At 42.4% G+C, this 26,463-nt stretch overlaps 1 protein-coding gene across 1 annotated transcript; it reads left to right on the top strand.

The window, feature by feature from the left end:
• Positions 1 to 879: 879 nt before the first annotated feature.
• PPAT (phosphoribosyl pyrophosphate amidotransferase) lies at positions 880 to 17,774 on the top strand. The gene is made up of 11 exons (XM_088478797.1): positions 880 to 1,322; positions 5,316 to 5,382; positions 6,743 to 6,949; positions 9,045 to 9,157; positions 10,724 to 10,866; positions 13,915 to 13,987; positions 14,269 to 14,423; positions 15,020 to 15,147; positions 15,231 to 15,452; positions 16,281 to 16,401; positions 17,042 to 17,774. The coding sequence occupies exons 1-11, from the start codon at positions 1,195 to 1,197 to the stop codon at positions 17,215 to 17,217; spliced, it is 1,533 nt and encodes a 510-aa protein (XP_088334923.1). The 5' UTR covers positions 880 to 1,194; the 3' UTR covers positions 17,218 to 17,774.
• Positions 17,775 to 26,463: the final 8,689 nt, after the last annotated feature.

The raw sequence follows: 26,463 nt of genomic DNA, 5'->3' as shown, positions 1-26,463 counted from the left end.
TGGGAAATGCCTTTATAGAAGATTTTGCCAAGCATTATTTAAGTCAATTGTTTATTTATTATTTATTTTTGGAAAGCACGCTTCCTGGTCCCCTTGTGAGCTGTGAGGTGGTCAAAATTGACTGGAAACGAGTGGAAATAAATGTTATTGAGGTTATTAATACTGTAGAAATAAAAAAAGGTCCATTTTATATGTTTTTAGCTGTTTTGTTGGGGTTTTTTTTAAGAAAAAATCCAAATCCAAAACACGAAAACAAAACATGGAGGTGAGGTTTTGGCAAAACCAATCCAGATCCAAAACCACGGGAGATCCAGATCCAAAACCAAAGCACGAGGGTCGGCGCACACCTCTAATTGATACACCCTTGCAATAATGGTAGGCTGTATTTCCCCTTTGCACTAGGGACCTGGAAGTGATGTGAATGAGGGCGGAAGTGCAGTTCCTGCCCATGACAGCCAGCTACAGAAGCACTTTGTCCCCACTTGCACAAGTTTGTTGTCCGCTCGCCACGCTTCGGGCACGGTGGCTCGCTACGCTCGCCACATGGTTATATTCCCCCTCTATGCCCACCTGGATGGCAGGGAATGACGCTGGACAATGGCTGATGACGTCAGGGTCCTCTCAGTGAAGGGGATTTAGACATTACCTTGCAATAATAGGTATACACAAATAAGGGCCTGGTTACTATTAACTAAGAGCCCATCACAGGTACAGCAGCAGAGCAGCACATACATATTAATCACTATGTAGTTATGTGGCTGGAAGCTGAAGCCTGATGTGTGTTCCCTCCTCCGGGCACTGTGAGGGGCTGATAAGGTTACAACCCCAATATCCCCAGTGTAAAGCTTTGTGCTTCCTATACACAGCTGCTCTGAGTGCACGCCGCCGGGTCGTCACAGTCACCAACACAACACAAGCATCTGGTCCTCCCCCACCACCCTGCCTACAGCCGCAGCTCCTCCTCCTCTATAACTTTATCCTCGTTACTCGCAGTCTCTTCATCATCCGACCTCCATTCAATTTCATACACGGCCCAGATCACCCCCTTCCAGCCCTCTATCCCAGGTCCAGAGTGGAACTTGCTGCTGCCCTGATAGCTATATACCCCCTGGCCGGGCCTGGTTCTCCCCTAGCTCAGGAAGTGCTGCTGCTACTACTACTGAGCCGCCTGACTGAGTCCCACGTGTCTGCAGCATGGAGCTGGAGGAGCTGGGCATCCGGGAGGAGTGCGGGGTGTTCGGCTGCGTTGCATCGGGGACCTGGCCCACGCAGCTGGATGTGCCCCATGTGATCACCCTGGGGCTTGTGGGCTTGCAGCACAGGTAATTACTCCGGTACCATGCCTGTGTTGCAATGTAACAGGCTGTGCTGCTGTTGTCACATGATCTGGGTATATAGTACTCAGCTGCTGCAGAACCTCTGATGCATGGAGCTGGTAGTCGCAGCCTTGTGTGGTTAGCCTGCAGATGTGCCCATGCATTCATTGTGTGTGCACCACAACATTGTAACATTCCCATCAGACCTGTTGCTGCCCTGATCACCAGGGTCAGGTCAGATTGTACTGACTCTCTGGTATTAATAGCTTGTGGTGTCGGTTACCAGGGTTTTAGGTTTTGCTGCTTCTTGCAGGAAATGACAAAATACAAGTCTTAGGAGGGATCCAGTTAGTGACAGTGATGGGCTGTATTAGTGTTCTGCATGTCCCCTTATCAGTTATGCTACTAGGTCACCTTTTTATTACACATTCCCTTAACCAAATCTGAATGTTTGCTGTCCCATGTAATATGCTTGGCTATATCAGCTAGCTCTTGTAGATGTATTTGTGTTGGCACCAACCATGTCTATGCATATTACTATGTGGGCAGCAGGTAATGTTATACACACGCACAATGGAACTATAGCGCTGTGATGATCCATCTTCACAAGTTGTAACTTTTTTTCTAGTAATCAAAAAGCTGTAGGTAAGCCTTTCTTTGTGCAACCCGATGGTGTTCAAAGCATGCCAGTTGCACAATGTTTCTCCATTCCCTGTTTTATTGATATACATTTTTTATGTTCTAATATGAAATGCTCCAGGTTCCATGGATGGTGCCTCCAAGATAAAGATAACCATCTCCTATGATAAACAAAATGGTGCTGACTGTTCAGACTACATGGTCTAACCAAATTAGAGCAGGTCTCAGTCAGAGGGTCAGGTCAACTTTGAAATTCCTGTGTATAGCTCAGCCCCCAGCATATGGCTTCAGGGGTGACTCAAGCATTTGTGTAATGGCACATATTTGTTCTTTTTATAATTTAACTGCAAACATGCCATTTAGAGACAATTCACTATAAATGTTACAATTGAGGTGGGAAACATTTTTTCCTGCTTAGTCCATGCATGTTTGGTATTATGCATACAATTATTTTAATATGAGTATCAACTACATAATGTATACATCGAGTTCGCCGTTTAAGTGAACACGTCTTTACTCAAAATATGCTAAACATTATTAAACAAAATGCACCCTCTTACCTTTTGTATGGTCAATACCAACTCGTATTAATATTTGTTCACACTTGTAAAATGCATGCTGGATCCATAGAAATGCACAATAAAATAGTTACCTCCCATCTTCCATGATGCTTTCTGTATTGCCCAGTCATGTGTGTGTTTGTTTCTCATGGGGTAGGTTTGCCTGTAAACAGTCGCTGACTTAATAAGAGAAAATGTTGGCGCGAACATTTGAGTACAGAGGGGCGTCCCCCTAAGTATGATAAGGAGACCATCTGTAGCAAGTGTAGTAGTGTCACGGTCATTCTGTCAAATACCAATCACTAATCCTGCATCTCCCTGGCATGAGCCACAATAAAAAAGATTTTTGGCTATCCCAATTTGTTGGGGTAGAGAATACTGTCTTTGTCATGTTGTTGCACTCTGCACTAATAAGAAAAGGGGACAACCTTGCTCTGATGTGGGTATGTCATTTTTAAAAAAAAAAAAAATTTGAGGCTGGTTTTATGTCCTCTGATCTAATTTGGTTGGTATATATGAGAAACTTTCATGATAAGGGTATATCCGAGGTCCAGTGATCATGGTTAAGTGAGACTCTGCTCTTGCACCTGCTATTCTGGTTACCACTGGTGCGCAGCACAAAACAAAGTTGTAAAACAGGAGAGGTTAGTGCAGCAGATACAATGTAATTCCTACTATTGTTAGTTGCAGAGTAGTCCTGTGGACATATGAAGACACAAAGCTGCAGGCCAGTGGTGTGATGTACCAACACTGAAATGCAGTCAAACCTACAAAAATGTAACTTTTTTTTTTTTTGGGGGGGGGGGGGGGGGTGTTTAACTGCATTTCCCATATGTATCAAGCACTGGAAAGCAAAACATTTCTGAGCTTTGTACCTGATAGGCACTGCCGTCTATAGATGGTGTTTCATAATAGAAACCTATGAGCTTCTTTTCACAGCATTCTGAGTGTGATCCAAAAGCACACTGCAGCTCGTGCATGTATAAAGGACTCCGGGGTCATAAACCCAGAAGTCCTCACACCTCAAAGAACAGGTCTGGTCAAAAGAGCTGTCCTTTGCGGTTTTAGGGGCCTATGTATCAAAGCTAGGAGAGTAATAAAGTACTAACCAATCGGCTTCCAGTGTGTTTATAAAATGATAGGAGCTGATTGGCTGGTAATTTATTTTTTTACAATTTTATCAATCAGCTCCTAACTGTAATTTTCTAAACACAGCTGGCAAAATGTAAATTGGAAGCTGATTGGTTAGTACTTTATCTCTCACAATTTTTATCTCTCTCACAGCTTTGATACATAGGCCCCTTAATCACAATCGCAAATGATAAATGATGATAAACGTGGGATAAACAATTTGTATTCAACAAACACTCTTGACCCATCCCTGTCCTCTAATCTTAGTTTGTCTGTCACCTAAGACTTTCTATGTAAACTTTGCTTACAAAAGTAGCTAAAAATCTCCTTGCAGCTAAATTCTACCTACTTATTGGCCCTCTGTTCTCCATATGTCCTTATTCCTTACCTGCAGATAAATCCCCACATGTGTTGCAAAATATTCCTCAAGGTACTTTATTTCTCCACTTAAAATGCATCCCCTATAATTTCTCAACTTGACTGTTGCAACCTACTTCTGTCTTGTCGACAATCTATCAAGAAATGAAAGCTGCTGCAATACTCCTCTACACATCCTGTTCTTCCTTATTGGTTCTCCTGTTATAAAAACTATTCATTGGCTGTCCATATGCTTCAGATAGGATTACACAAGTATAGAGCCTAATTTACAAGGCTCTAACTTTTCTTCAACCATGAAAATATTTAAATGGTCTCTATAACCCAGAAGAACCCTTAAGTATTTCCAACGGATCATGTTTTGAGGATTTCTGTCTATGGAAGCAGGTGGGACAATTACTAACCCCTCACTTGTGCATGATTTAGAGAGTCACAAAACATGATCTTAAGGTGGGACTTGAGAACTGGAGGTTTGAATCCTGCTATAACCTAGGCATTCCATATATCGCTTTCATTTGGGACACGTGAATTACACAGTTTCTGTGGCTGATTAAAAGCAGATGAAATGGAGACTTTAATTCAACCAGCCACAGAATCTGTGTAATTCAGATGTTCCCAAACTCAATCCTTAAGGCACCCTAATGGTTCAGATTTGACGGATATCCATGGTTGAGCACTGATGGTTAAATCAAAAGATTAAGGTACTAATTAAGTCACCTGTGCCCAAGCATGGCTATCACCTTAAAACCTGGACTACTAGGGTGCCTTGAGGACCGTGTTTGGGAACCTCTGGTGTAATTCATGTGTGTTCCAAATTAAAAGGATGATATGGCAAGCCTAGCTATAACCCATCTTCTTCATTTTCTCCGTAATCCGTGTTTCCAAACTAGCCACTCTACTCGCCAACAGCTAAAATTTTTCTTCATATGTACAAAGTGTTCCCCACACCTTACATGGTAATCTGTGTCATATCATTGTGTATCATTTGTTTGCCTCAATGTAGAGTGCTGTGAGTAAGTTCTTAACATTGCCTGTGGCAAAAACTTGAAAGTCTCTACAACTTCTCTTGGAGAAGAGCCTGGCTGCAATTTAAATCTTTTTGATTGACTTTGGCAATACCTACATCATGGTGGGGGTTTTTTTTTTTTTTTTTTTATATTGTGGGGCAAGATATTCAGAGACAGGACAGTAAAATAATATCCCCTTTCTCAGTGGAAGTCTTGTTTTGCGTTATTTGATTTCACATAGTCTGGGCCATGATTATAATTTAATGACTTTAATTATTTCTGAACAGGGGACAGGAAAGTGCTGGCATTGTGACTAGTGATGGTGGCGATGTACCAACATACAAAGTGCACAAGGTAAATATCCATCTTTATGACTGAGCTTGTTCTGTAGAATTGAATGGGTGAGATTCATTTGTTTATAGCTCCCATCTAAACTACAAGGGAGATATTCAATTGTTTTGTACAACAGCCCCACGCTGGGTGTGAGCACGGAGCCATCACAGCTTAATGCACGGGATTAGCCGCGTTAAGGTGTGTCCGGCACTTGCGACTAGCCCCACAGCCCTATTTTTACATAGATTTTTGCTTAAAGCTCAGGAGGGTGCGAGCAGAAATCCACTACAAGGGGCAGTCTCATAGCTGGTAGCCCAAAACAATTGTATAGCTTCAGGTCACTTTATAAGGGAGCTGTACATAGGAAAAAAGAGAACTACAATACCTAGAAAAAAACTGTAACATCCCCAATAATCTTGAACTCCTGCATCATGTTGAATATAGTAGAAATATGACCGTTCTTTTAACGGAATGTAGTCAAAATACTGATGGCCGGGATGCCGTCTGTTGAAATCCCAGCGTCTGATCCTGACCTGGGACTAAACGTAGACGGCTAAGTCCTGAAGCCAGCCTACACACGGGCGCTGGAATCCAGACAGACTGCATCCTGATCGGAGGTAAGCAGGGCGCCGTTAGCATTAGGCACCACGGAGGAGTTAGGCTTTGGAGGGGATGGTTAGGGTTGGGCACCACTGGGGGACGATTGGGTTTAAGCACCAAGAGGGAGGGATAGGCACTAACAGGGAGGGTTAGGAAGAGATGGGGGGAGGGTTTGTATACCTACCTGGCACCTGTTGGGATTCCGAGCATCAGGATGCAGCTGTCAGCATTTTGACAGCAGGCATTCCGACTGCCGGGATATCATACCCAACCCCTCTTAACAACTGGAAATGCAGAAATGTTTTAATTTGGAATGTATAGAAAGGTTATTGAAAAGCATTACTGAATTCTATAGGATTGGAAAAATGTATTGAAATTGCAAATTTATTTTGCAATCCGCAAAATATTTCCAAGTGCTTCTTTTTATGAGAATTTTCTCATTTTAAACATTATATTTTTCTGTAGATATTAATTTGCTATGGAGTTAAATTGAATATAGTGAGATCATCCATTTTGTAAACTGAACCAGTGTTCATAAGAATAATCTATATAATTTCAATAATAAATTACTGTAGTTTTATGGTCAATAGTTTAGCTAACAAAATGGAGAAAAATTAAGGCTTGGGCTTCTGTATTTTTCAGCCTGGAGACTATTACAAGCATGTTTTTAAAGTAATTATGTTTCTCCAACCCAATCTCCATTGAACATACTAACAATCATAGGCAAATCCACTATCTGTAGTCAAACCTAATTCTGTGTATATTTTTTCTTTCTATGAAGGGGATGGGTCTGGTGAATCATGTGTTTAGTGAGGAGAGTCTGAATAAGCTGAAATGGAGTAACCTGGGAATTGGCCACACAAGGTATTCCACATCCGGGAATTCAGCACTAGAAAACTGCCAGCCATTTGTGGTTGAAACTCTGCATGGAAAGATTGCTGTGGCACATAATGGGGAACTGATAAATGCAGCTCGGCTCAAACGAAAGGTAAATTCACAAAGCTATCATTTTATTATGACATTTTATTTAACTACAATCCGCAATTCCCCTTTGTCTTCAGCAGTTCCTCTTGGAATGTCTCAAGGTCCAATCTTTGTGTTTTTCATCTAGGGCAGTGCGTCGGCAATAAACGGCCCTCCAGTTGCTGTAGAACTACACATAGCAGCATGCCCTGTTGCAATTTTGCTATGTGGACATGCTGAAACTATTGCAGGACATGCTGGGATGTGTAGTTCAACAGCAGCTGGTGGGTCGCTTATTGCCCCCCTCTGATCTAGGGGAACTGTATAATAATCCTCAATATATGGCCGTAAACTGAATGGATGTGTGATGTACATATTTACAGAACACTGGCTGTAAAATTGATTATTCAGATTAGATGGTTTGTATGTAACCTGCCATTTTTCAGTTTGTCTCCTGTGTTCGTAGCACATGTATAAACTGTGTGTACCTAAATCATGGAGATCTTGCTTTGCAGTCCTTGAAAATAATGAACTTCCTCCATGGCCCACAATTCTTTCTTTCCACTTTGATAAGGACCAGTCAGGCTGTGATTGCTTTATTCTGAGAAATCAGACTTTAGTCTGAACATCTGCTACTAAATGTACAAACATTCTTTATTAGACAACAAGATCAGGTTTTGGAATTGATCCAGGTACTTTAACATCTAGGCATGGTATCGCACTATTACAGCCCTCCAAACGTTCAAAGTACTTAATAATAAAAAAAAGTTGTAGTTTTGTGTGGGGTGTCTTTTTTTTTAATCAAGCTTAAGCTGACAATAAAATTGATCTTTAGATTGTTAAACATGTTTAAAAGGCGATTCCATTTTTGGAGGAATCTAATATAGAGGGGTCATCTGTAGACTCATACTGAGGCTAAAAGCTAATAAAAGGGCATATGCCGTTTGATAGTACACAGAGCTTTTTGGATCTTATTGCATTATTGATTCTACCAATATTCTACTTTAACAAGAATGGAACTTAAACTCTGTAAAATACCAACATTTCATCATGGTTGCAGACCTTGTGTTCAGACATCTGTTAGCTGTGCCTGATTAATATATGGTTAAAGAATTCTGTAACTATGAGCAGGGACATATAACTGAGGTGTTGAGTTTCCCAATGCCATCACCTGACTTTATTACTAATGCCTTGCTCCCCTTTGGCATAGAGCTGTACAGTGCATTCTTCTGCTTGCCAAATAGGACTCTTGATATGCAGTTATCCTGTCCCCAGGCAGAAATGTGACTTGCATAAGACTTAATTGCTTTAGCATGACTGCCCCTGACTGCACTGCTACAGCCACTGTCATGGGGATGCTGTTCTTCCTGTCTTGCCAACTGACCTGGTATACATACTCCAAGCCATTAAAGATGTATATACAAGACTGTTCCCAAGATGTCTAGTCCATCTTTGTACGTGCAATATACTCTAGCAAACACAACCAAATAAAACTGCTTTATAGCGTATTTTTACAATGACTGTGCAAGGCAATAAGAGACTTAACAATGTATCAATCATCCCTTAAAACATACAGATTTTGCATTACCACTTCATGACTTTAGTGTTTTCTTACTGTATGCATGAGACACATCATTTACTGACATAATATGTAGTTGCTTTGCATTGCACCACACAAACATTTAATTATGGGGGTTTTTTTTGTTTGTTTTTTACTCTGTCAACTACAATCCACATACTACATTCTTTAACAAAGATCTAAGCTACATTTTATTGACCAGGACCAACCACCACATTTGTCACTCCAACACAATATTCATCTTTAAAGCAGAAAAAAACACAAATTCACATACACATGCATGTTATGGCACCTCAAATGTTGTCCCATTTAATCAAAATTCTGAGGTAGGGGTATTATGTGATTGAATCCTGTATGAGCCTGTGGCTTTTTTTTTTTTTTAATGTTGAATTTACTTTAATGTTCCCTTTTCAATTATTGTAGTTTCATGTTTATTAGTATTACACTTTAGTCTTCTAAATTGTATTGAGAGGGAAATCTGTTTGACACTTGTCTTTTGTGGAATTCTATGGAGTGACTAATAATTTGTATATTTATACAGTTGATGCGACATGGTATTGGTCTGTCCACGAGTTCCGATAGTGAGCTGATCACGCAGCTCCTGGCTTTCACCCCTCCTCTTGAGAAAGATCACACCCCCGATTGGATAGCACGGTAATACATGTTTTTTATTTCCATTGCACACCATAAAGTCTTTTTTTGCCACAAAAAAAACTGAAACAGGCTTTTCTCTTAATTGTAATGTGTTTGCACAAGCATTTCCACCTGAACTTTTGCTGTTTATGTACATGACCGCCTGTTGTGGTTTGCCTTGTGTGTGGTGTGTGTGTGTTTTTTTTTGTTTGTTTGTTTTGTTCTTTTATGTTCTATGATCAATTCGAATCAATTTGGTCCTTTGTTATATGTGAAAATTGAATTCTGTGTTCATTCACATATTAGTTACACTTCCAAAGAGGGCTATTTACTGGTGTTGGGATATGCTGTTATGTTATTCTTAGCAGCTAAGAATAAAAAGGAGTAGTCAAACCCTTACCACATGAATGCATAGAAAGTACATAAATAGTACTATGATGAAAGATAGATGATGTACAGTATTTAAAGGTAATTTACCAAATTACATTTAATAAAAAATTCTTATATAAAAAGAATGACATTATTAAAACCATTCTGAAGCAAGCAAATGCCTAACCCACATTATGTCCGCACAATTGTGCCTGTTCCTATTAGCACTTCCGAGTGTATATTCGCACCAAATAGGTAGGCAATGAACACCACTCTCATTTAGAGAGACACAGGGACTGTCCAGTTGATATATATTTACAAGTTTCCTTCACCGATAGAGGAGTGTTCCTCTAGGTGTGTAGCCCATATATAACATTTAGGAATCCTCAAAGTAAACTGTGTATGAGTCCAAAACCGACCAGATGAGCAAAGTCCCAGGAGCACTGTAAGTCGTGTGGCAGCTTTTTCAAAGTTCCACTGCTTCAGGTAAATTTGTATTTTTTTTATTTTTTTTTCCTTCCTGGATCAAGTTGCCACTTCAACATAATGGCAACGGACCTCTTAGGGCCGGATTCAATTAACGGCAGAAATTAATGTTCTACGGCGCATAGTATATTATAACGTTATACCTTGTCCTTTTCCTATACTGTATTGGATGGCACACATTTTACGTAGCTGAACATGCTTTTCTCACTTTGGGTAGGATGCATCACATTTTGCATATGAGACATTCTGCCACTGATCACAAGCATAGTGACGTTTAGTAACGCTGTATGCTTGTATAATTGCAGCTAAACTGGCAGACAGCTCTCCCTATAAGAACTGTACTTTGTGAAATAAGGACTTCTGGGTTTATGACCCGGGAGTCCTTCTGTGCATGCGCCAGCTGTGTGGGACACTGGGAGGGATCAGATTGCATTTCTCTCAGGGAAATATGCGGTAAGAAGCCGCAGACTTCAATTAGGCAACGCCATCCATATCTGTTAAAGGCTCCAGAAAGTTTTGCTTTCCGCAGCTTAGTGCATATGGGGAATGTATCAAACCTCTGAAAATGGCATTTTCAGAGATGTGACCGCAGTATTGGTATTGATGCATCCCGCCCTTTCAGTGAATATTTTTATATTATGTGTACATCAGTACATTCCATCGAAATGTATACCCCTCTAAAAAGTAAACCGTTGAAACCCTTATACAATGCTACTTCTATTACTGTTCCAGAATTAGGAATTTGATGAATGAGACCCCAACATCGTACTCCCTGGTCATCATGCACAATGATGTCGTCTATGCTGTACGCGATCCTTATGGAAATCGGCCTCTCTGCATAGGGCGGCTTATCCCTGTGAACTGTGAAGAAAAAGGTACTTTTATAAAATTGAGTGTGACTTACTGAGAATAAAGAATAGTTCTATTTTAGCTGAAGCTTAACGGCATGCTAGCTTTCTCTGCTGCAGGCAGAATCCAGAAAGGGGTCAGTGGCACTCGGTAGAGCTACTGTGGAGCTCTGAGTTTATCATGGGCATTTATCAAATTACTTAGGACAGCTCCATCTTTAGTATAGCCAAGACTAGGATGTCTAATCAATAGCTTGGACTCCATTTACTAAGCAGCCAAGTGCTATCACCCCTTTCTACAGGGTACAGATGTGCCCACACTCACTGGTTGTCTGTATGCCGTGCAGCGGGCACTCAGATGTTTTAAAGAAAAATACAGTACTCTACTTACTAACATGGCAGGCGCAGCAAAACGCCACTCGGTGTACCAGAGATGCTGGACTATGAATTTGACTATACATATTGACCGTTTCTGCATACTTTCCCTCTATACACGGTATAGTGCCAGGTTTGCCCAGTATACGAACGATTGCCTTTAGGTCATGCTGCCATGCTCCCTCTTATTACTATGGGCTTATTAGAAGGGAGTGATATTGCTGTATTGAGTTTATACTTGCAGCAGATAATGGGAAATAACTATTTTTACTTCTATAAACCATTTTGATGCTTTTACAACTGGAAGAATCTTTATTGTAGAGTTAATGTGTTAAACCCATAAGCAAACTGCACATTTTGTAAACCACTATTTAGTGACCTCCAGTCTCTCCATTCCCACGGTATAATCTAATCTCCTGCCGACTACACCCGCATCTTGTGAAGACATGTATGTAAACTAAACCTCCATGTACCAATAACAAAGTCCATTGTTTCAGGCTTGTTTGTGTAACATTGTAATTGTGACCATGAAAAGGTACTTCATCAGCTATGAACACTGCTCATTATCCATGTACGTACAGTATAGGCTGCCCATTCTCTCAGAAGGATGGTGCCATCTAAATATTCACTGTCAGTGCAAAGACGTCTGGAAATCTGTAGAATCCACTAGATTTCTTAAAGACTAAAATAGATCCATACAAACACATTATAGGGGCTGAATGCAAGTCTGCAATTAAATCTGCGCTGTATGTGTGGCAGAAGATGCAGATATGTGCTCGTATGCAGAGTGGTTTTACATCTATGTCCTATCATATGTTTAGTTTGAGGGCTGACGTCATTATCAGTGCACATGTACTGCTGCCCTATTATTGCTACAAGAATAGCGGGTGTATCTCCCGTATATACACAATTCTGTAAAGCCTGTATTGCCTTTGGCATGCCCTCAATAAAATTTGCCTACATGCGCAGTGTTCTCTCCAGGGCATTTTTGATGGGCTTTTTTCGTAAACCGCCTGGAACGCAGAGCCGGCCTGACTTACCCTGTGTGTGGTGAGTTGGGTTGCTCATACATAATAAGAGAAGAGGTAGATATAATCATCCTCCCATCCTGCAGCCGCTCTCAGGGCCTGATTCAGACCCGGACGCAAAGCAGCGCACTATCGCCGCCGACAAGGGCTGGGTATGCAAATTCCGCAATCGCACGGCCAGGCTTAAGGACGCCCTCTGTCTTTGAGAGCGACGGAAGAGTGATCGCATGCCGGTGTAATGACTCCCACTTTTCTGTCTTGGCATACGTCATCTCCCAGGAAGTGTATGATTAATCGGTAACATCGAGGGCAATCGGAGCTGCTCGCAGCACTTGAGGTAGACTCTACCCTGCCGCAAGCACTGCGATCACTGCAGGCTGAATTACAACTGGGTGACGTGTACAATGACGCTGCAATGCTAATTATGCACGCCCAAAGAATGGCGTTTTGACGCTCAGACACGCCTGTGTTCGCACAACCACTCCCCCGCTTTCCAGGACCTTCCCCTGTTACAACCCACAAACTGCGCTATCTGTCACTCAAAGTAGCGCTCAGTCTGTGTACTACGAGCACACGATTCCCGATTGCAGTGATTGGCACGCGCACTGCAACGCATGCGCAGATGGGCAACAATCGACCATAGCGAGCGATCGCGGCTTAGCGTCCGGGTCTGACTCAGGCCTTCAGTGCAGTCCTAGGAGGCAGTCTCGCTGTGCCCCCACCCACGGCAGCATTAGTGTGTGTTCGTGCTCTCACTGTTTAACGCACACAGCAGGCCGTGGCCTGACGGCAGATGTTGTTGCTGCCCCATCAGTCACTGCTATACTATTAGATATTGAGGGCATGACTACCTCACTCACATTTGTGAATGTAAGAGTGGCTCCCAGGGGATCCTGAGACATAATGTCACCCCAGGTATGCTCCTCCCCCCCCCCCCCTGCCCCCCCCACCTACATCATAATACCACCCAGCTTTAAAAATAATCTGTAGAGAAAATTTATTCGAACCCCCATTACCACCCAGTTACACCCCTTCAGCCACAAGTGACTTTGTGACTGTCATATGACAATGAATTGCCTGTATTCTCTACTCCATAGATCTGTCACACAAAATGGACACTGCATCAGCCCCCATACTTTTCTCGTTGTATTACTTTTCAATTATTGTCTCCCTATTACACATGCTTATAAATTCTACATGTTCGTTCACATTTGTCCTGCCCCAAATGCTGGGTAACACTAGTAGAATTTAATTCTTTGGAGAGTTTCTACAACCTGCAAGTTGACTTCTCTTAAGGGGGTATATTTACTAAAATGGGGGTTTACAGAAGTGGCAATGTTGCCCAAATCAACCAATTAGATTTTAGGAATCATTTTCTAGAAGTACTAGATAAATAAGCGGAATATGATAGGTTGCTATGGGCAACATCTCCACTTTTGTAAACCCGCACTTTAGTAAATATACCCCAAATATGCTTTGGTCACTAGTGGGATTAACACATAGGGGCTCATGCTATAGAAGGCACATACGGAATTACTGGTTCATGATACGATTTGGCAGTTGCAGTGCCATAACATCCCTCATAGTAACTATGATTCTACTCTGTCAGAACAGTAGTCTTTTTTTAAATATTTGTTTCCAGGTTATTTAGCGAGTCATTTTTTATTTTTAGAAAAAAAACGATCGGAGACGGAGGGCTGGGTGGTCTCCTCGGAGTCTTGCAGTTATTTGTCAATTGGTGCAGAGTAAGTACCGATGTATACCTCTACATATTATTATGTTGCCTGCATACTAAAAAGTGCAGAACTATAGATAAAAAAAAATGAATGCGGGCCTAGGAATCTGTCTGATGCATGAGTTTAAATGTAATCTGTTAGAACCGTTTTATAACCTGCTTACAGAAGTGTTCTCTCCACTTATGCAAGTTTGCTGTGCAGAACTAGCCTTGTGATATACGACTTTGTCCCCTGGATTTGTCTCAGTTGTGTAGGAAAGCGCTTGTTCACCTCTCTTTGCACTTCTATAGGTATTATCGGGAAGTCCTGCCAGGAGAAATAGTGAAGATTGCTCGGGATGGAGTGCACACTCTAGACATTGTACCCAGACCTAGAGAGAGAGACTCCTCTGCATTTTGTATTTTTGAATATGTTTATTTTGCACGGCCAGACTCTTTATTTGAAGGTATGTATATTTTGTGTGGTTTTTTTGTTTTTGTTTTTTTTCCACTACACCAGGAGTCCTTAAAAAATACAATACCATATGGGTCATTAACAAAGAACCGTTGTCTTTATAATGTACGTTTTGTTATTGACTAGTTCTGTATGGTCTGATATTCTGAGTTGTTGTGCAAATTAATTTTGGCTTCTCTGTTATTAATGTTATAGCTTAATATCAATAGCCATTGTTTATAAAGGAATGCATTTATTCAAAGAAGAACAATGGTTTTATATTTCCAGAGCACATTTAATTCAGAATTTGTCTAAAATGTTATAAAGTCTCTAAGCCTAAAGTTTAGAGAATCCATCAAGTATCCTCTTGGGTTGTTTTGGTTCTTTAAACATCTGTTCGACGGTGACGCTTCCAGACTGTATTGCAGTCATGACTTTGAATGTTGTAGACTTCACAACAATCATTTTGACATCTGCTGTGCAGTGACCCGACAAAAGTGTCATATAGAAAATAAAATTGAGAATATAAAATCAAACCATTTAGAGTGACTTAGTTTCTTCTCCTTGGCAAAATCATAGTGATTAAATGTAATCTGCATTCCCCCACAGGACAAATGGTGTACTCAGTCAGGCGGAGGTGTGGTCAGCAGCTGGCTATCGAGGCCCCAGTAGAGGCTGACCTGGTTAGCACTGTGCCAGAGTCTGCCACGCCTGCAGCTCTTGGCTATGCCGAGAAGGTAAACTTTCTTCTCTTAAGAAAAATTAGATTATTTTTCTATTTATGTATCTGACTAACTGAATCATTTGCTTTCCTCTTCAGTGTGGTATTAAATATGTAGAAGTACTCTGCAAAAATCGTTACGTAGGACGTACCTTTATTCAGCCAAACATGAGGTTACGACAGCTCGGCGTAGCGAAAAAATTTGGAGTCCTCTCGGATAACTTTGTGGGGAAGAGAGTGGTGCTAATAGATGATTCCATTGTGAGAGGGAACACCATTTCTCCGATCATTAAACTGCTAAGGGATTCTGGCGCAAAAGAGGTGAGCACTTGCTGGAACTCCTATGGAAGACCAAATAAATAGTTGTCATCTTCCTTCATGTAGGTGTCTGAGTCAGGGTGGGCAGTAAGTGTCCCTCCAGCTGCAGGTGAACTCCACACCCCAGCATCATACCTGCCACATTTTTAGCAACCCTGATAACTGGCAGGGCATTCTGGAATGTGTATGCCCACAGTGCCCCTATAACAGTCAGACTTAATATATAGACCTAACTTTATCCATATGAGAAACCTTATTCATATTTGCTTATAAATGAGTGTGGGCTGCTACAATGCTGTTTTTTGCTGAGTTTAGGTGAAATCTAATCCGTGAACCCTGCACCAGTGTATCATTGCGGGTAGTGCTGAATTGCTTGCTTTTGAATACAATTAAAATTACTTTTGAGCAAGATTGCACATTGGCTTAATCTCTGGTGCTCTTCAGGGGGGACATGGGGTTTACAACTGTTGATCTAAAAATGAAGTTAGAACTTTGGATATAATAACTTTAACGCAGCCTCTTATCCATCCCATCAGAATGTTTTTTAGTTTGTGTAATGTCCACACAACCAGCCCTTTTGACCTGTTACAACAAATATTGAAATGTATGAACATGGATTTATGTATTTGTAGTGCTGAAGATACCAGCTAAGGTCTTTTTTCCTGAAGGAGACTGATTAGCAAATACTTCCATTACAAATATACTTTAGTCACAATCTGAACCACAAATTGTCTACATAGTGACAAGTATGAAAATTGTGGCACTTCTATTTTTACTGTTACTATTATTTAGTCATCTCTGTATTATACTCATTGGCTTTTCCTTTGTTAGGTTCACATACGAGTGGCTTCTCCACCAATAAAATATCCCTGTTACATGGGGATTAATATTCCTACAAAAGAAGAACTGATTGCAAACCGTCCAGAATTCAGTGACCTGGCAGGTCACATCGGTAAGTAAGCCTTGTGTGTGTATAATTGTTACCGACGTTGTCTCATGCTGATTTTTGGCCCTTTTGTCTATAAGAATGGGCACATCATTTACGATTTTATTACACTAGTCATCCTTGTGTTGAAGCCATTTTCCGACATTGAAGTTCTTCGCGTTCCAACATCAATATTGCATTTTTTGTTTTTTATACCCACAAAAATGCGTTAAACACATTGAAATCCCATAGGGTGCCTTTTTCTCGCAGACTTTTGCTCGCAACTCCTGAAGCTCCTAGGGAAAAGTACACTTCTGGGTTTTATCACGTGGGGTAAACTTCTCTAATTGAATCGCCCAGCGCAGGTAATAGTCATGGGGTAAACCCTTGTGGCTAATTGAATTCCCCACCACCACAAAACTTTTTGCTGTTTCGATTTCAGCGCTTACAATGTGTAGGCCTACCACATTAAATGAGGGACCACTTTTGTCTATTTGATAAAAGAAAAAAAAGGTCTGCGTCCGAGCAGTTTGTGCACATGCAGATGACTAGTCCTACTCATCATCCGCAGGAAAGGGGATAAGAGCTGAATTTGTGTGTTATTAAAATTGCTTCTAGCAGCACAGAACTGCATCTAATAACTGTTACATTCTTTTATGTATGGCAGGTGCAGACAGTGTGGTCTATCTCTCTGTGGAAGGATTGACTTCTGCAGTTCGAGAAGGAATTAAATCCTTGAAAGAACAGCAAAATGGGTTAAATGGCACAACTACTCATGGCTCTTCCTATGGTCACTGTACCGCGTGCCTCACGGGAGACTACCCAGTGGACTTAGAGTGGTGAATTCTACGTTTGTGTGATACGGCTCCTGCTAAACCAACGGGACACCGTTTTTTTTATTATTTATTTGTTTTAACTGACGGACAGCTGCTATCAAAAGCAATGCCTGCTCAAACCTCTACTCGTGCTGAAGCATGGACAGAATTTTCGTCAAGAGAACATTTGAGATCTTTACCAGAGACTAAAAACAAAAATCACTTGTACAGTATGTTATCGCCAAAACTTCTTTTCTCCCCTCTTCAGATTAGCTTGGAGCCTGGAGAACTGATGACAAACAAACTTTTTTTTTTTTTTTTCTTCTTCTTCTTGGTATCTATTTTTTTTTTTTATGTGGCGCATTTATATTCTTAGAAACTGTTTTTATTCTGTTGCCTGAGGAGACTGTAAGTGCTTATGTAATAGGCTTGTACATCAGGACTTTCTGCTATGGAAGGAAGAACTATTCCCTCATATATCTGTAGCACTCATTTGTTCACATGATGATGTCTTGATCTTTTACTCATGCCCTGCAGCAGCGCCTCTGCTCTTACTGGAACTGATAAAAATAAGACTGAGCAATTTGTTGTGGTGTTGGTTATATTTATATTCATCTATTAGATTAATGGAGTTGCTTGATGAAGATGTATTGATATGACATTGTAAATTTTATGTATTACTGCGCCACCATTCTATCAGACATTGTACCTCTAGGCAAGGCCCTAAGGGAAAGCATTAGTGCCAATGGTTATTCTGTGAAATAGAACATTTATATAAATGTAAACACCACTCTCCTGCAGTATTGCTTGAATTATGATGCAAGTGTACACTACTCAAGGTGAAAATGCATGCGGCACCCATTTACATATAAACATATATATATATATATATATATATACATACAAAACATTTTTATTTTTTTTTAATTAGCTTGTGGCTTTTATCTAAACTTAATCTATAGGTGGCCAAAGATTTTAATGTCTTCTGCTTTTCATATGAGAACACAAGCGATTAGGAACCCATATTGCTCTTGTAGTACATAATATACCCCTATCCTTTTTAATAGCATTTGGCCCTATTAGGTGTTACCTTTTGTAAATCTAGCCTCTATCCTGCCTATAACAGATTTTTCTATATATTCCCTTTTGTGTCTGCATCTGACTTCTTCCACTAAGTCACACAACCATTGGTTTCATTGGCGTGTCTTACTGGGTGCCTTTAGGAGATGACCAGCTACCTGGACAGGCAGCACGAGGAGGGATATGCTGCAGGGCTTTGGTATGGCACTCCCATAAGCCGATGGCCGTTTACAGATTTCCTTCTATTCTACATGACTAGGAGCTTGCAAATTATTCCAAGGTCTACTCTAATTACTAGTATTTGTTAGGTTGTCCATGCCATTCTGTAATGACCTTTATTTCTGCAAAAGATCACCATACTGTGCTTTAAAATGGTTGTAGATTTATTTATTAAATCTGGGCTACATGTGCCTAATTGATTTTACGTAAGAATCATCTGCCTGTATTGGTTGTATCCTGTTTATAGTAATAAGGATCAGCCACCTGCTTTCTCAATCCTGTGCTGCCATATACCTGCTACGTGCAGGAGATGTTGCAGACAGCAGGCCTGCACCAGTAATGGGATGTCCTCATAGCCTGAGGCAGTCTGTGAAAATTATTATTCTTTATTCCATCTTTACTAGAAATCAGACTTTGTATTTGATTTTTGATTCAACAGAATATTTTACATACTAAAACAAATGAAAACGTTATGGACTAAAATAATGGGTCCCATAACCTGATATTTTGTTGCACAACCTTTTAGAGGCAATCAAGCGATTTCTGTAGCTCTCAATGAGCCTTCTGGATCTGTCAATAGGCGTATGCAACTGCGATCTGTGCTCAGTCAGACTGATGTGATTTGCCAAAAAGCTCCAGTTTTGCCTCTTCTGCCCAAAGGACGATCTCCCAGGAGCACTATGGCTTGTCAATATACATTTTAGAAAATTCCAGTCTGGCTTTGCTCTTGTTTTCTTTTTTTCAAAAGTGTTCTCATCAGTCATCTACCAGGGAGCCCACTGTTTTAAAAACCTTTGGATGGTGCAATAAGACACTAATGTACTTAACCTTAGAGTTCAGCTTGTATCTTTCTACCATTCTCACTATCCTTCTGTTTAATCTGGGTATGAGATTTCCTCTTGCGACTGCGTCCTGGGAGGTTGGCTACAGTCCCATGGACTTTAAAACTCTTAATATTTGTAACAGTAGTCACAGAAATATCAGGCTGCTTGGAGATGGTCTTATAACCCTTAACACGATTCTCTAAAATCTGAATGTTTTTGCTGATAGTTATCATCATGGGCACACTGAACATGGACCAGAGCAAGCAGAGTGACTACTTTATCCATTTAAAAAGGTTGAATGACTGATTAAAGGATTGAAGACGTGTGATGCTAATTGAAGAAAGCAACTAGTTTGAAAAGATTATAATTGGGTTATATTTCTATATGTGTTACCAACACATATGACAAGGCCAATTTAGAATGTCTTTGGAGAATAAGCAAGAATTTCATAAGACAATAATAACTTTTAATATCACTTTTCAGGAGGAACGACGCATTGTTTCAATGAGCTGTAACAAATTTCTCCACGTCTTAATAATGCAGTTAAGTGTGTGTGTGTGTGTGTGTGTGTGTGTAAGTGTGTGTGTGTGTGGTTGTCTGTATAGAACTCAATTTATGAACAACTGCTGTTGCATTTGCTGCAAGTATGTTAAATGTGGGAGGGGGACGATTTATGTAACCTAAACTGGATTTGGGATGAAATTATGGAGGTACATTTATGATGAAATAAGAGCCTCATTTATGGGCTATAATAAATGAAAAGTTAAATATTACATTAAATTAGTGTCTCACAATGTCTGTGGGCTCTTTCTGTGGCTTTAATAACAGTCTAAACACACTTTTACAGTAATCAAATGCACAAAGTCCATTGGTGTACATAAGGGAAAGAACATACATTAGAACATACATTATTTTGTTGTATGTGAGAAATTCAAATTTACAGAATGAAGATATGAAAGTTACATCATTATTGAAAAGACAATGAGCTGGCCCAGTTCACAAAAGCTTACATCCTAGAGGGGATGGGCAGACAAAGTAGGGGAGCACAGGATATGGAGACTGTAGATGTAAGCGAGGTGTATATACTACAGTTATTGGGCCGATTTGCCAGTAATAGGCCTGAAGTTACTGTATAGTGTGGCAAAATGTTTAAAAACGTCCACAACCGCATTCCTTCAATTATCTGATCGGCCGGATAAGATAGAAAGTCTCGGCCTCCATCTCCTGATATGGAGCAATGTGTGTGCATTTTCACTAATCTGCCCATATTTTCTAAGTTTTCCAATGACTGTCATCCTCCTTGCGGTTGGACATATCCAAAAATTGGTTTGTTGTGGCTGAGAATCGGTAACTTCTAATTAAACAAAAAATCACATGTGTAGCACAGATAATGGTGCTTTTGATTTGCTGAAAAATCGCCCTGTTTGTCATCCCCATCAAAAATATCAGATTGTGCCTTGCTATCTTAAGGCTGAAGGCTGCGAGGCTTGAAGAAAAATATGAGTTTTGAGGATCTCAACTTGTGGTAGTAATGCTTGGGCCTCATTCTTCCTGCCCTTGCTGGGTCATATAAACCATTACATGAAATAAAAAGAGAAGAGTGATGTCCTGCAACTTCCTACCACCTGTCCTTAGCATATCAGATAGCGCAGTTGTTTCCAAACTTTGGGCCTGATTCAGAACCGCTCGTAAGCGTTCGCTCCGAGCGATGTTTGCCCAACTGCGTATGCGTACGGATCGTAATACGCATGCGCGAACCAGTCAGTGCGGCCGAAAATCGTTTGTTCGCTAAATAGCGAATGCCTGCTATTTTGAGTGACAGAATGAGGCATATGTGGGTGGTAACAGGGGAAGGTGCTTGAAAACGGGGAGTGGAGATCCGAACGCAGGCATGCTTAAAGGTCAAAACGGGCGTTTTAAGGGTGTGCATAATTAATACAGCAGCGTCATTGACCACGTCACTGGGTTATTTTATAGCCAGAGCTGCTCGCAAGATTGTGGTAGCAAAAACCAACCACAAGAATAGCGAGCAGTTCATACACTGGTCAATGTTCTCGATTAATCTAATAAATAGCGGACATGACGTAGGATGCGAGCGGCCAGGGGGTGTAGTTTCCCAAAAAACGACCGCAAGTTTTATTCGCTCATTCAGACATAGAGGCGTGAACAGACCGCAAAGAGCGAACGGTTCATTTGAATAACCACCCCTTTTTTCAGAACGAGCGAGCGCAAATAGCGTCCGGCTCTGAATCAGGCCCTTTGTCCTTAAGGCACCCTAACAGTCCAGGTTTTTTATGATCTCCATGTTTAAGCACAAGTAAAAAAAAAATTACTATATCTCCTTTTTTTTTTTTTTTTTCCTTTCTTAAAATTGCTAAGCCACTGTAATAGAACCTGAACTTCCAGCCCCATACCTTTCCTGTAGGGCATTTATACACAGCTAAGTCACATTATTATGGCTACCAGCTAATAGCCAGAGTATCGGCCGTGTGCAGCATGGACAGCAGCTAGGCCAGGGGTCAGGGAACTTTTTTACCTTTTACCCAAAATATATTTAGATATGCCGATGTTACTCCCTTGATTTGAAAGGAAGGAAATCATATAGTCGTGCCCCTGTAGTAGTGCCGCTTGTACAAAAAAAACACCTTAATCCCCGCTCCTGCATCCGCCGTCGTCCATGACGTCCCTCCCATAGTGCGCATGGAGAGAGGCGGAAGCTGGATGTCAGAAGAGAACTCCAGCCTCCGGCTAACGATGCACTGCAGGGAAGGAGCCGGGCGCCCGCTGGTAATAACATCCCAGCGGGCGTCCGGCTTAGAGCCTCCCTGCGGCACAGCTGGGCATGCATATGAATCATTCTATATTATAGAATGATTCATATGCATGCCCGGCTGTCCGTCCATTACCCCCAGGAATTACATTTTTACCCCATGTGGGGTAATTTATCCCTGTTCCCCGACCACTGAGCTAGACGGACTGGGAGTGACTCAGTAAGGTGATTGTAAATTGGCATAGATTTCTGGAGATATGCTGACTGCAGTGCATCCCACAGCTGCTGGAGGGTGCGCGGTGGAGTATCCATAGAGAAAACGCAACGATTGAGGTGGTCCCACAGATGCGTAATTGGGTTCAAGTCGGGGAATTAGGGGCCAGGGAAGTACTTGGATGTCTTGGTTGTGCTCGTCCAACCACTATCGGCCATTTCTAGCTGTGTGATATGTGCATTGTATTGCTGGAGGATGTGCACGTGCATCCTACATGCGGATTTGCCTCAGGGAAGACAATCCGCATGTAGGGGTGCACGTGCTCTGCAAGGATGTATTCATAACCAAATCGGTTGAGGGTTTCCACATGGACGAGTGGGCCCAGAGAATGTCATGAAAACGTTCCCCAGACTATAATGCTGCCACCACCAGCTTGAGTTCTTCCAGCAATGGTTGCAGGGTGTTTGTTCTCTGATGTTTCTCGTCTGACATGCCAATTTCCATCCGTTCGATGAAGCAGAAAATGTGACTCATCAGAGAAGGCAACCCTTCGCCAATCAGCGGAGGTCCAATTCCGGTACAGGCGTGAAAATTTAAGCCTTTTCCGCCAATGCACCTTCGTTGGCATACGTGCAGTAACCATCCGTTTGCCCCATATGCAGCAGGGTTCCCTGAACTGTCATTTTAGACACACGTGGTGGCCCCCAGATTCATTTTGACGATGAGCTTCTCCACTGTATCGTGCCAGTCAGCCCTCACGCGCCTTTGTAGCTGACATTCACCTCTCACATCAATGGCACATGGTGCTCCATAGTTTCCACGGCGGTTATTCACAATGGTGCCATTTGTACAGTCACTATATACCTTCACCACAGCAGCATGCGAACAGTTCACAAACTGCGCTGTTTCAGAAATACTGCCACCCTTGGCCCAAAAGCCAATAATCATCCCTTTTTGCAACTCTGATAAATCGGCCCTTTTACCCTTGACAGCAACAAGTGATATGTGTGCAGACGGCATATTGCACACCTTATATACCCACCAAGCCAGCGCATGGCACGTGACTTACTTCATGGGCTACGTGCTGCCGACGTCAAATGTGGGAGGTGGTCATAATAATGTGACTCGACTGTGTAGAAGAGAAGTTTAACTTTTGAAGGATATCTTCGTACAGAATTAAATACTTTGGGCATCTGTGTTATTAATATTCGGTACAGACTAATGAGGTTCTGTTACTTTAAGTTACTACCAGCTACTTAGTACCACTTTATAAATTCACCTATGTAATTTTAAAGCCTCAAGTCTGGAGGGGTTTCTTTGGTCCCCCTAACAAATTTCTTGCCACTATCTACCAACATATTCTTCCCACTACTCTGGCTGTAGTCCCGGACATAGAGCGGGATGCACTATTGCAGTCAAACCTCCAAAAATGAAAATTTTCGGCCGCTCACTGCATATGCACCAAGCTCTGGAATGTGATACATTCCGGGGTTTGGATGCGGCGGGCAACACCATCTAAAGAAACCTATGGGCTTCTATTCGAGATTCCCCCCCCTGAGAGGGATCCAATCAGATCCCACCCAGCACCCCCCCCCCCCCCCCCCGTGACACGTGCGGCACGCGATGCATAGGCAGAAGGATGGATGGGTCATAAACTTAGAAGTCCTGTCGCAAAGGACAGCTCTTACCGGGGGCAGCCGACGGATGTCATCCTGACCAGGGGGGGGACTTAGGGTTAGGCATCCCCCGGGAGGTTAGGTTTAGGCACTTAGGGGGGGAGGTTAGGGTTAGGCACCCCTAATGGAGGGATTGGGTTAGGGGGTAGAATATGGTTAGTGAATACTTACCTTTTGACAATCGGTATTTTCACCCCTGCCGGGCTGCTGCTGTCGGGATTTGAACCGCCGGCCATGCAGCCGGCGGTAAATCATACTGATTCCCTTATCGGGAGAGCCATCCTTTGCAATTTTATTCATGCATACCGCCGTTATTTACGCCAGCATGCATGCAATGAATGGCGGGATATATTGCATGCAAAATGTAATGTCATGTATCCCACCCATAGTGACATACAAGGTAGAGACTGTGGCCAATTTTGTCATCTTTGTTAGGAGAAAAACATATATAAACTTGTACAGGGGGAAGTCTTTATTTATTAAAGGAAGATAGTTTTTTTAGGTTGCAGTCGATAGGATGGGTGTGTTCCTCTTGCAGTACATTAAACATGTATACACCATCTATATTTTTCTTGCTTATATTTTGATGTTGGAGTGTACTGTTATCTAAATTCTAAAATTGCAATAAACATTACAAAAGCTGTACCAATCCAAACAACACTTTCATTGTATTTTTGTCTAATGGAGACATTTCTACATGAGACGTCTTCTACTTATTATGAAAGAACTTCCTGTTCTATATATACGGAGTCAGCTGAGAAGTGGATTTAATTAAGTCACAATTGTAACCAGTTACGGATGAGGAGAGACCAGCCTTTGTTAATTTCTTAGGCCGGGTACACATTAGGCAATATATTGGACAATATGTAGTTTTCAGGCATATTGGAACGACATATCGTCCACATTGCATAGTGTGTACGCTCAATCATGCATATAGGCTCGTCGTTCAACGCATCTCATCTGAAGTGCTGCCTTTTAGATTGGAAGATGTCGAACAATGTGGTACACAACATGCAGTGTGTGCACCACAGCGTTCACGACATCTTCCAATATAAAAGGCAGCACATCCTGGCTGAACTCTTGGTATGTTTTCACAATTATCTACAGACAATGGGGATGACTGAACTTTTTGCGGGACATGTGGAGTCTGCTGTGGGGGTGACTGAGCTTTTTTGGGTGCACAAGGAGACTGCTGATAGATAAATGGCATGTGCTGAGTGCTGTTGGTCTATATATAATGGCATGTGGAGACTGCTGTTGATTATTTATTTATATATATATATATCTATCTATCTCTATCTCATCAAGATAGATATACAGTACTGCAGGGCCGCCATCAGGGGGGGACTGCCGGGCCTCCTGTCCTGGGCCCAGAGAGAGAGGGGGCCCGGGTGGCAGCGGCGACTCGGCGTGGAAAAGCATTGGTGGTGCTACAGCATTTGAACAACTATGGAGTCACCCGCAATCCAATAACAGCTCGTGGAACGGCTACCAATCAGGAGCAGCCGCCCCTGATTGGCTGCTGTTCTGCGAGCTATGATTGGCTCGCGGCCAGCTTAATACTACTATTGAGCTGGCTGCGAGCCAATCATAGGTCACGAAACAGCAGCCAATCAGGAGTAGCTGCTCCTGATTGGCTCCTGTTCCGCGAGCAGTGATTGGCTCACGACCGGCTCCATAGTTCAAAGGCCGCAACGCAGATGCTCCGCCTGCCGCCCGGTGCACTAGTCGCGCTGCCACCTGGTCCCTTTCTCAGGTACTTCTGTTGACCCTGTCCTCTGCCCCCACTCGAGTCCAGATAGCCTTCCCTGCACTGCCCCCCCAGTCCAGTCAGCCTGCCCTCCCCCCAGTTTAGCCAGCCATGCTGCCTTCCCTGCCCTTCCCCAAGTCCAGCCAGCTTTCCCTAAGCCATCTCCGTCCCAGCTATCCTTCCTTCCCTGCCCACCCCCCCCCCCAGTCCAGCCAGCCTTCCTTGCCTGCCCACCTCCCCACCAGTGCAGCCAGCCTTCCTTCCTTGGCCACCCTCCCCCAGTGCAGACAGAATTCCTTCCCAAGCCATCCTTTCCTGCCTACCCCACCAGTTCAGCCAGCCTTCACTGCTCTCTCTCCCCCTTCTGGTCCAGCCAGCCTTCACTGCTCTCCCTCCCCCTTCTAGTCCAGCCAGCCTGTCTTCCCTGTCCTAGTCTAGCCAGTCTTCCCTGCGGCACCCCTATGTCTAGCCAGCCTGCCTGCCTTCTCTGTCCTGCCTCTCTGCCTCTCCCCTAGTCCGGCCAGCCTTCCCTGCCCTTTTCCCCGCCCCCCCTCTGACCAAGCCGGCCTTCCCTGCCCTTTTCCATCCCAATCCACTCTTCCCAGCCCAGTGCCCCTGCTTTTTTAGCCTCCCCTGCCCTGTGCCCCCCATTAATATCCAGTGTTCTCTACCCTGTGCCCCACCATGTCTAGCCATCCCTGACTTACATATCATTTGATGCACCCCCCCTGAAGTAGCTCC

The sequence above is a fragment of the Taudactylus pleione genome, unplaced genomic scaffold, assembly GCF_031769625.1.
Source record: "Taudactylus pleione unplaced genomic scaffold, aTauple2 ptg000218l, whole genome shotgun sequence".
Classification (NCBI taxonomy): Eukaryota; Metazoa; Chordata; class Amphibia; order Anura; family Myobatrachidae; genus Taudactylus; species Taudactylus pleione.
The sequence above is the reverse complement of the archived record's forward strand: the minus strand, read 5'-3'. Positions and strand labels throughout refer to the sequence as shown.

Bases quoted from the DNA above. Each gene is read 5' to 3' on its own strand.
- PPAT (XM_088478797.1), top strand. From the start codon at position 1,195: ATGGAGCTGGAGGAGCTGGGCATCCGGGAGGAGTGCGGGGTGTTCGGC. The intron at 13,988-14,268 runs GTAAGTACCGAT...GCACTTCTATAG, and splicing joins TATTTGTCAATTGGTGCAGA to GTATTATCGGGAAGTCCTGC. The intron at 15,453-16,280 runs GTGAGCACTTGC...TTCCTTTGTTAG, and splicing joins GGGATTCTGGCGCAAAAGAG to GTTCACATACGAGTGGCTTC.